This window comes from Chelonoidis abingdonii, chromosome 2, assembly GCF_003597395.2.
Source record: "Chelonoidis abingdonii isolate Lonesome George chromosome 2, CheloAbing_2.0, whole genome shotgun sequence".
Lineage (NCBI taxonomy): Eukaryota > Metazoa > Chordata > Testudines > Testudinidae > Chelonoidis > Chelonoidis abingdonii.
In genome coordinates this window covers 165,320,318-165,330,436 of record NC_133770.1, presented here as the reverse complement: position 1 = coordinate 165,330,436, position 10,119 = coordinate 165,320,318, and the positions used below count along the sequence as shown (strand labels likewise).

Below are 10,119 nucleotides of genomic sequence, written 5' to 3'. Positions count from 1 at the left end.
ACTATAGACAGCTGCAATCCACAGGGCCCTGGGCTGGAACCTGGAATAGAGGGCAGGCCTGGGTTCCCCCCAAACCTCCCAACTCCTGATCAGACACAGGAGGAGCTGACCCAAACTGTGGGTTCCGCAAGAGGGGAAGATCACTGAGGTGAAAAAAATCTGCCAATAAGTGCAGGACCCACCAAGGTAGAGGAGGAACTTTGTTACAGTATGCACAGGAGAAGACTATACATGTGTCCTCCTTGTGTCTTGTACGGCACTGAGCACATTGTCTGCACTATGCAAACAGCAGTAATAACTGATCATATCAACAAGGAGATTATAAAGCGGGCATCAAGGCAAATGGAAATTAATCCTCCTCAGAGGGATGCAACAAGACTAATCCCAGGGGAAAGCCAGGCAGTATCTCCATGCTTCCCCATGATGTGTTCATTCACTCTTTGCACACCTCTCCAGTCCACCTCCTGGCAAAGAGAGACTCATTCAGGAGAGAGGCTCAGTCCAGACCCACTCCCCACACACCCAACTCTGTCATTGCACCTTATTGCTGAGATGCAGCACCCGCTGCTTTTCCAGCACCGAGTTTCCATTGAGCAGAAAATACCAGCTGTGTACTCTAGCTATAGCTAGGATGAGAAAGAAACAGGCCATTTTTCGTTGTGCCAGGACTGGGATTTGAACCATAGTCTTTTGTTGTTTTCTGGTGTCTTTGGTTTGGGCTGTTACAAGCTTCTGACCTGTTTGGGAGAAGAGCTTGTTACTGAGGGCATTGACGAGAAGTCACTGCACATACATCAAACTCTGCATTACAAGGTGTTTTTCCCTCAGTGCTGTTGCTTGCTGTAAAAGTGGAACTTTTATGTGACTTTAATACCAGTGCAGTTTATGGCATGATAGTGACATGATCAAACATCTCTACTGTGCCCAGACAAGACTTTGTAAATCCAGTACCAAGCTTCTTACTTTCTTGGAGCTGCTGCAAACGCCGGGTGGTGACAGATTGATCCAATGACAGAGCCTAGATCACAGCAAATAGCAATTCAATTTCCTTTCCTCCTTCTGCACTTTGTATTGAAGTCCTGTGGCTTTGGCACTCATCAGGGCTGGAGAGATGCCATGGCATGGTGAAAATTAAACCAGTGTCATCATGCCAGAATGTTCCAAACAGGAATATGCTACTCAATCTCTTTCTCTTTGTGTGAGGCATATTTGTGCCCTATGCTTCTTTCCCCATAGGCAGAAATGATAAAATGTTCCCCATGCTTGCAACTTGTAACCAGCTGTGTTGCAAAATAAGTTAATTTCACATCCCTTCACCTGACCAGGAAGGCTAAGCAGCCAGCATGGGACTGGAAACGTATGTGTGTTTAGTTTGGGAGTGAATTTCCTATTGCTCTTGTTCTGATTTCAGTGCCACTAAATAATGATGTCCTTTACTGCTGGTTTTGTAGAGCACTAGGTATAATTTCTGCTAGTTCAAGGTTATTAATACCTTGCCATACAAATCTGTGCCAGACAAATTGTTCTGACCCCCCAATAGCAGGCACAATCCCTTCCTAAACAGAGACAGACATGGGATCTGGGTTGAGGCTGGTTTTTTTGGGCTTTAGGTTTTTTAACACTGTGTTTCCATGGCGATGTCACTTTTGTAGAGAAGGCTACAGTCCAAGTGGCGAATGGAAAGAAATAGGCAGATTCCAAAATTAAGCCCCAGATACAAGGAGCATCTTTAATGCAAACATGACTCAGATGCTGGCAGAATAAAACAGGTGCAACGGAGGCAAAGCAGATTAGACGAACAAAGGGAAGATTTAAACTGGACTAGCAGGAAAGAACTTTCTGATAGCGAGATCTCTTAGGAAGTAGGATGACCTGCCAAGGGGAGTGTTGGAAATCTGATTACATGAGACTTAAATATACTTGGTAACTGTGCTGTTTGGTCTGATCCTGCATTTTCTGATGCGGGGGGCTGGACTAGTTATGTCCCAATAAGGCTTTTCCGTCTTGAATTTCTGTAACTCTTTGCATTTAGGGTTGGGCTGTTCCTCCATGGTAAAAGAGAATCTACACAAAAGGAGCTGCAGCATTCATAACCCCCTTTATAACTGCACACTTAGGGCTACATGTTCAGAAAGCCCTACTTTTAACTACTCCTTTTCCTTTCCTAAAGCAGCATTAGTGAGTGATTCTGTGGTACATTGCAAGATACAGAAGGCATCACTAGCTTGGAATGGAAAATGTCATTACTGAAAATATTTCTGTCTCTGTCTGTCATCTTAGATGTTTCTCAAGCTCCCATCACTGTAAGTCTTCTTGGCTGCATATTATTTATTAACATAAGGCCTGATTCACCACTCTCTTATACATGTTTCATGCCAGTGTTACTTCACTAACTCCAAATGAGTCATGCCAGGGTGAAGCTAATGGAGTGGAGTGGTGAATCAGGCTCATATTATTCAATCAAACCAGGCCTCTGTGTTAATTTTCCTCCATCCAGTCTTTGGTGTTCGTGCACCTTCCCAGGAATTACAAAACCGGTCAGTACTCTTAAATTCAAAGGTTTGGTTAGGAACTGATGAGGGAGCAGAAGGATTTAGCTAAAACGCTTAGCTGCCCTTTTCAAAGGGACTCTTTCAGATAGGATGAGATTCTTCTATGTGCAAAGAGGCAGCACAAAGCCTATTCACCACCCCAGTTCCACATGAAATAAATAGTTTCCAAAATAAATAGGACTTAGGTGGTGCACTGGCTTTGAGCTGGCTCTCCGCATGGCAGGAAGTTGAGGAATTTCTCACCTTTACAGCCCTAAAGAGATGTATATGTTCTGTGAGAAACTGGTCATATCGCAGCCCAACAGCATCCAGACTGAAATGGCCTTAAAAATATTTACTCTGTGAATGGGGCAAGTCACAGAACCTTCAGATTTTGTGTCAAAGCATCACTTTTGCCAATGCAATGGTCAGGTTCTGTTCAGTTCAAAGGTCTCACTTACACTAGAATTAAGAAGCAACAAAGAGTCCTGTGGCACCTTATAGACTTAACAGATATATTGGAGCATAAGCTTTTGTGGGTGAATACCCACTTCATCAGACGCATGTAATGGAAATTTTCAGAGGCAGGTATAAATATGCAGGCTAGAATCAGTCTGGAAATAACGAGGTTAGTTCAATCAGGGAGTTCAATCATCTGTTAGTCTATAAGGTGCCACAGGACTCTTTGTTGCTTTTTAAAGATCCAGACTAACACAGCTACCCCTCTGATACTAGAATTAAAGAATTCCCTTGCACCTCCGAGAAGGAAATCAGGAGTAAGACTCTGATCCTGCAAAGACAGTCATGTGCTTCATCTCAATGAGCTACTCGTGTGTAAAGTTAAGCAAGAGTGCACATCTTTTTAACCCTAGGTCCAGCCTGAGTTTAGCTCTGTATACTGCTGTCCCACTCATATGATAGCACAGATTGATCCGAATCCTGGTTTTGGGAGGTTCATATGACAGATGCAAGCCTGCTTTCCTGTCTAGACAAAATAAATTATAAAAAATGTTATATCCATCACACGTAGGTTTATTGTCAGAGATCAGTTCAATTGCTATGCAAGCTTCTTCTGCTGAGGGTTTGTTTAATTTCAGATGCTCCTTTCCAGTTCCTATTTTCCATTATAATCTTGAATGTTTTGTGCAATCTAGTCATAAAATACAAGTAAAGGGATAAGATGGTCATAATAAATCGAGATAATTTGAATAATATGTAACTGGGGCATTTATTACTAGCTGGAATGTAGACTGGGACACAGCTAGACAATTTCAACCAAAATTCTCTCTGGCCCTGACAAAAGACACCACATAACCATATGCTGAACTTTGAGCCTGGGCTTAAGTCTCATTGACTTCAATAGGACTTAAGCACATGTTTAAAGTTCAGCACATGCTTAAGGGCTATCCTGAATAGAGATGCTTTCCTGGATGTGAATGTCAACGAGTTGCATAGGTTCAAACACGAAGGTGAAGAGTGAGGTACGGATACGTACATAGACAGACAGTCAGAAGATTGCAGAGGAGAGCTGTGTGTGAGTTAGTGCTGAAGGTAGAACACCCAGTATGCGAAAGGTGCTACATAAAACCACATTTTATTCACTTAAAATGGCTGGCAGGAGGCTCAGCTCTTACAAGTCTTTCATCATCAGAAATAGCGAGGAAATGAGTACAATGCACATAGTCAAAAAAGGAGAAAAGAGATTAATTAAGTGGATTTTTTTTTTTGGTTTTAGTCTTTTCAAAAATGCTGCCTGAAGCTCCCAAGTATGATTCAGAGTAACTTCATACAAAGGGCTGCTTGGGTAGTTGATCAGGAGCCTTCTGATAGGCCGGGAGTTTCTAGAGACAACTGAAGGCACCTACTGTTTAACACAAGGCCTCAGGATGGGGAAAATAAAAGCCTCTATTATTTCATTCTTCCACAATAAAAGCTGTTCCCAGGGGTTAATTCTGTGGCTGTGCCACTGCTGTGATAATTACAGCTTTTAGGGACTAAAGGCTTTTCTGCACTGAAAGGGTACTATTTCCTGCAGCTTTGGCACCTCATGTCAGGCCTTTTTGCTTAATTTAATGCAATAGAAATGTAATCTTAATGAAATAAGAAAAAGCAGCCATTAAATGTCTGACTAACTAGAAAATGACAGCTTTGGAACTGAGAGGAAAACCTCTTTTGTAGCTTTTGTACTCAGCCCTGGAATTTGCTGCTGCTGAGCTGACTGCTGCTGATTCCCCTTGGTTATGTAGAGTTTTATTGATTAAGGACTACCAGAAGCTTTAGGGATTGTAACTAGGGGCACATGCTGAAGCAGGTAGAACTAGAACAGAGGAAGAGCCCACTGAGTCTGATAGCTTGTCTCTGATGGCTGTCAGTGCTGGATGCATCAGGAGATGTATTTCTCCCCAACTGAGCAGTACTATACATATACATGATGGCAGGAAATGGCTTTATTACACCATCAAGTGATCACTTTAGACCCTGAAACCTGGTTGATAGTCCTTGTAATTTTACTTTAGCTAGTGCAACTGGCAGATGCTGTTCTTACCACACACACTCTTTGCCTCAGCTATATACTGTGATGGTGAGTTCCAAAGGTTAACTACAGAATGCATTAACTACTCTCTCCTTTCATCAATGTAGAGACCTGATGCTTTTTAAAATGCAATTTAATTTTTAACCTTCTAATTTGAGCAAGTGCCCTTTTGTTTTTGTATCTTGGGATGAGGTAAATAGGAGAAACCACTTGGGCATCTCGGTACCTTTTGATACCTGTATCCTATACTGACTGGCCTCTCCTCTTCCTCTGTCATTCCTCCAACTCAGGTAATGTTGATGAAGCTGATCAAATATACAGTAGACATAACTTTGTGATACAGCACCCCAGGATTCATTAACAATGATGGAAGCTGTGCTTCTGAAACCATACACCGAAAGAAAGTCCTCTGTAGTAGTCACCAGCAGATGAGAAAATCTTTCCATCAGTGACTCCACAGTTCAGTAGGGGGTAGCGTTCTTTGTTCTCTCACAGTGTGGACTCCCTGTGCATTAATTGTGGGTGAAGCACCATCCCATGCAGAGGAGCCAGCACAAGCCCTCAGCACCATGTGGTGCCCACTTGAGCCGTACCTGGCAGATTTCAGAGATGTGTAGCACTAGCTGTCTCTTGGAGAGGGGTTTCAGAGCTGCTCATAAGGGGGGGCAAGTGGGGCAATTTTCCCCATGCCCTGGACCCCACAGGGGCCCCCACGAGAATATAGTATTGCAACTTTTTTTATGGAAGGGGCCCTCAAAATTGCTTTGCCCCAGGCCCCCTGAATCCTCTGGGTGGCCTTGAGGGATTTAGCCCTCTGCAGAGAAACTTCAACCCAAGCCTGACACTGAAACACCTGGACCAGGGCTTGGATGAAAATTAAGAGCACTTTGCCCTGCTCCAGCTGGGATAGTGGAGTCGCGGGACTCACCACGCTCCGGCCGGGGGATCAGGGCCACGGAACTCACTGAGCTCTGGCTGGGGTTGTGGTACAGTGGGATTTGCTGCGCTCTGGCTGGGGGAGCTGGGCCGTGGGACTCGGCGTGCTCCTGCTAGGCATGGGGCTGCGGGGGTTACTGGGCTCTGGCCAGGGGATCAGGGCTGCGGGACTCACCGCACTGCAGCTGGGGTTGCGGGGCAGTGGGACTTGCCCCGCTCCTGTCGGGGGAGCGAGGTTGCGGGCTGTGGGACTGGCAGCACTCTGGCTGGGCTCGGGGGCCCTCTTAGGCGCAGGGCCCAATTCGGGGAAATCCACCTAAAGCCGGCCCTAAAGAGCAATTATAGCTTTCAAAGGTGGGACAGAGAGAGAGAGTGCAGTTAAAACACCATCCTCATTGTTGTAAATACATGAACACAGGGACAGCAGCAGAACATGTGCACGTTAATGTAAAACGGTCTCTAGTGTCTAATTTAGGTAACCACGTTACTCAGTATATATCATTGTGGAGGAGTCTCACTCTCTGGGAGCACAGCAGGGGTCTGTGTAGCTGGTAGTGCCACTCTATCCATGCAGTTGGTCACTGGAGCATTTGTTTACTGCTCCAGCTCCACCATCCTCTACCCATGGGCCCAAATGCTAGTTTCAATGTCTGTCAGGTTCGGTGCAAACAAGGTCTACAAAAAGCAATTTGAGCTCAGCTTGACTCCTCCCCCAGCTCAGTCAGGAGGACCCCTCAGGACTCCTCAGGATGAGATGCTTCCTATACATCACTGAGGCCTTATTTGGGTCTTGATACATGCGCACACACACCAAGAGCACGCCCTGACTGGTGAGATACATGAGCTACAGGGATAACGCCATTTAAGAGAGAGCACCCACACTCATTCTCTCTCCCTCTCTTTCCAGGTACTATGCCACGGTGCACCCGCTGAAGAAACGCATCTCGGTCACCACCTGTGTGTATGTGGTGGGTGGAATCTGGTTGCTGTCCTGTGCACTGGTGGCCCCTGCCATCGCCCACACATACCACGTGGAGTTCCAGAAGGAGGGCTTTGCCATCTGCGAGGAGTTCTGGATGGAGGAGGAGAAGGAGCGCTTGGCCTATGCCTACAGTACCCTGATCATCACCTACATCCTACCCCTCTCAGCTGTCTCCCTCTCGTACATCTGCATTACAGTCAAGCTGAAGAACCGTGTAGTGCCTGGTCACCCAACGCAAAGCCAGACAGAGTTTGACCGGGTGAGGAAGAGGAAGATCTTCCGGCTCATTGTGCTGGTGGTGGCTGCCTTTGGGATCTGCTGGCTCCCCATCCACGTCTTCAACATCATTCGTGACATAGACATCAATCTCATCAACAAGCACTACTTCCTGCTCATCCAGCTGCTCTGCCACTGGTTTGCCATGAGCTCCTCCTGCTGCAACCCCTTCCTCTACGCCTGGCTGCATGACCGCTTCCGCAGTGAGCTGAAGAAGATGTTCACCTTCAAGCAGAAAATCATCCCCACTAATAACTGCGTAGCCGTGAGCGTGATGCTCTGAGGCCTGGAACCTAGTTTCTCTGCTCTCTGATGGTCTCGCATTCCTCTCACCCTTTGCATCCCAAACTGATACACACAAGAATCAGCATAGCCACTTCCTGAAATGCTGGCTTCTCCCAGGTGGAAGGCTGTGACTATTTGTGTTTAACAGCAGCCAACCAGATTCTGTTACATGAAGTGAATGATGCTGTATTCCACCACAATTGCATTAGGAGTTTGGGATTTTAAATTACAGAAGTAGTATGTGCCCTAGTTCTTGCAAAAAGTGCCACCAGGTCTTTAATGTGTGCAAACCTGGGGTCCTCGGGTTTCTGCCTCATCTGCTCCAGAAGTATCATGTCCTTTAGAACGTGATGAAGCTCAGTACTCACTCAGAAGAAAAAGCACAGGGTATCTCCACATCTGCATGGTCCCCAGATGTCACCCGTCCAAGAACTGAACTTTAAGAAGAGGAAGTGCTTTTTTACCCAAAGCATGATCAGCCTGAGGAACGCACTATCACAAGGCATCTTTGAGGTACAGAACATAGCAGATTTCAGAATAAGGATACCCAGAACACTAGACTGGACCAAAATATCAAAGGGATACAGACCGTCATGCGTAAGCCAAGCACTAACTACAGATGGTCAGGAAGACATTTTTCCAGGGGCACTGTACTACATAACTGTCCATTGTGGGGGTTTACACTTTCCTCAGATGCGTCTAGTATTGTCCACTGTGGCAGACAAGATTGTGGACTAGCTGGATCTCAGGTCTGGTTCGGTCTGTCAGTTCCTATGTTTGTACAGCCTGCTTGCTTTGTTGGATATGACACCATAAGCATGAGCAGCATCACTTCAGGGCAATAGCCTGGAAAAAAGTGGATTTGTGTCTAATGGTAATGTGGGTATATGTGAACAAATACTGCACCATATTCAGCCCTGCATATATGGGTGCACAACCCCCACCTCCCCTGATTGAGTTAAATAGAAACTGCTCCTCCATTCAGCTGGCATGAAAGGCTGACTTATTGTGCATAGTTCGTTCTTTCTGAACAGAAGAATGAGTTGTATGGCCATGGGAAGGGCTGCTTAAGTCAAACAGAAGCTTGGGACAGTGAAGTATATGCACCAGTGTTTGGGGTTGCAATGTAACCTTGTCAAAGTATTCCTGTGTCTAATACAATACTCTTTCCTTCTTGCATATCTCAGATTGATGTTTGTTGTAATAGTACAATAAATATAAAGGAATAACTTCAAGATTCCTCTCTTAAATGCTGAGCTTAGAGGCGATTTTCTTTTCCAAAGTGCAGATGCTGCAGTATGCCTGCTGGGAACACAGCTGCAGTGAGTGAGATCCTAGTGACATGTAACTGACATGATTCTAATGATTTCATCCCTCACCTACTGTTCGCTGAGTCAATGTGTTTGATGCCTAATAAAGCAGTGCCAGAGATTTAAGATTCTTTTTTTCTCATGATGACTCCATCAAAGAGAGGGCTGTTTTCATCCAGACATCAGTGGATCTGGAGGGGAGCTGGGGGGGAATGTTTCCCAGTGGCTATAGAACAGGACTAACAGTCAGAACTCCTGGGTTCTGTTTCCAGCTTTGCTACTCGGTGGCCTTGGCCTAGTTACTGCACCTCTCTGGGCCTCAGATGTGGCTAATAAGACTTCCTTATCTCCCAGGAGGGTTACATGGCCAACCAACATTAGGGATATAAGTGACCAGCCATGGGGAAATGTCTATGCAGTGAATGAGGAAGGAGATGCTGGGAGAGTGAAAAGCCTCTTATGTAGTCCCTGTTCCATTTCCTTCTTACTCTTTCCCCATCCTCTTCCTGTGCCTTTAGCCCAGGGCCCAGTGAGGGGTCCTGGACCCATATTTCTCACCTTCTCTCTGCTCCTAGCCATATTCAGAAGCTGGCCTGGAAAGGGTTTCACTACTTCACCCCATTGCCCATCTCCAGCCCTCAGTGCAGCTACAGGATTTCAGGGTAGGGAGGTACATTGGTACCATGGGGATTTTGTGATGTTATGTTGTAGCCTTTCTCCTTTCTGGAATCAGCCCTGATAATCCCCTTTGACAAAGGGCTGCAGCAGGCTGACACTCTTGTCACCCAGCCAAAGGGGGGGGCGGGGCACTGTGTAACTGCCCATTCACCCAGCTACCTTACAGCTAATCACCTACCATCCATAAAAGACATATGCTTGCCTCAGAGAGCTTCCTGTTGAGGGACTCCACGTTAGCCCCTGCAACGCCAGGCCCAGTGGGAGCTCAGTAGCAGCACCCTTAGGTGCACTGCCCAGAGTGTGTTCTGTAGGGTCCCAAAATGCAACCCCTTGTTGCCCCACTCTGTGTAACTTCAGGGTGAAGGCTGGGGGGATCAGATGCAGATTTCTACCAGTTTGTGACAAAAGCAAGCCAATACAGTGGCTGTACTGTATGCATATATTTTGATTTGATAAATATGCATATGCAGAGTTGATGTGGCCATAGGAGCCTGACAAGATGCCAGCGTGGATCTCAATGTCAGTAACGATTTGGACAGACCAAATTCCTTCCAGGCTTGTGCCAGCCTGTAGAATACTGGCAAGGAT

General features: G+C 46.0%; 1 protein-coding gene across 1 annotated transcript in view; it reads left to right on the top strand.

Moving 5' to 3' along the window:
* The window catches only part of LOC116833467 (prolactin-releasing peptide receptor-like), a 14,281-nt gene extending 5,716 nt beyond the window's left edge, over positions 1-8,565 (top strand). Inside the window, exon 2 of the mRNA XM_032795042.2 lies at positions 6,908-8,565. Coding sequence (XP_032650933.1) covers positions 6,908-7,541 — 634 coding nt within the window. The 3' untranslated portion in view covers positions 7,542-8,565. The remainder of the gene's footprint in view (positions 1-6,907) is intronic.
* The last annotated feature ends 1,554 nt before the right edge of the window (positions 8,566-10,119 follow it).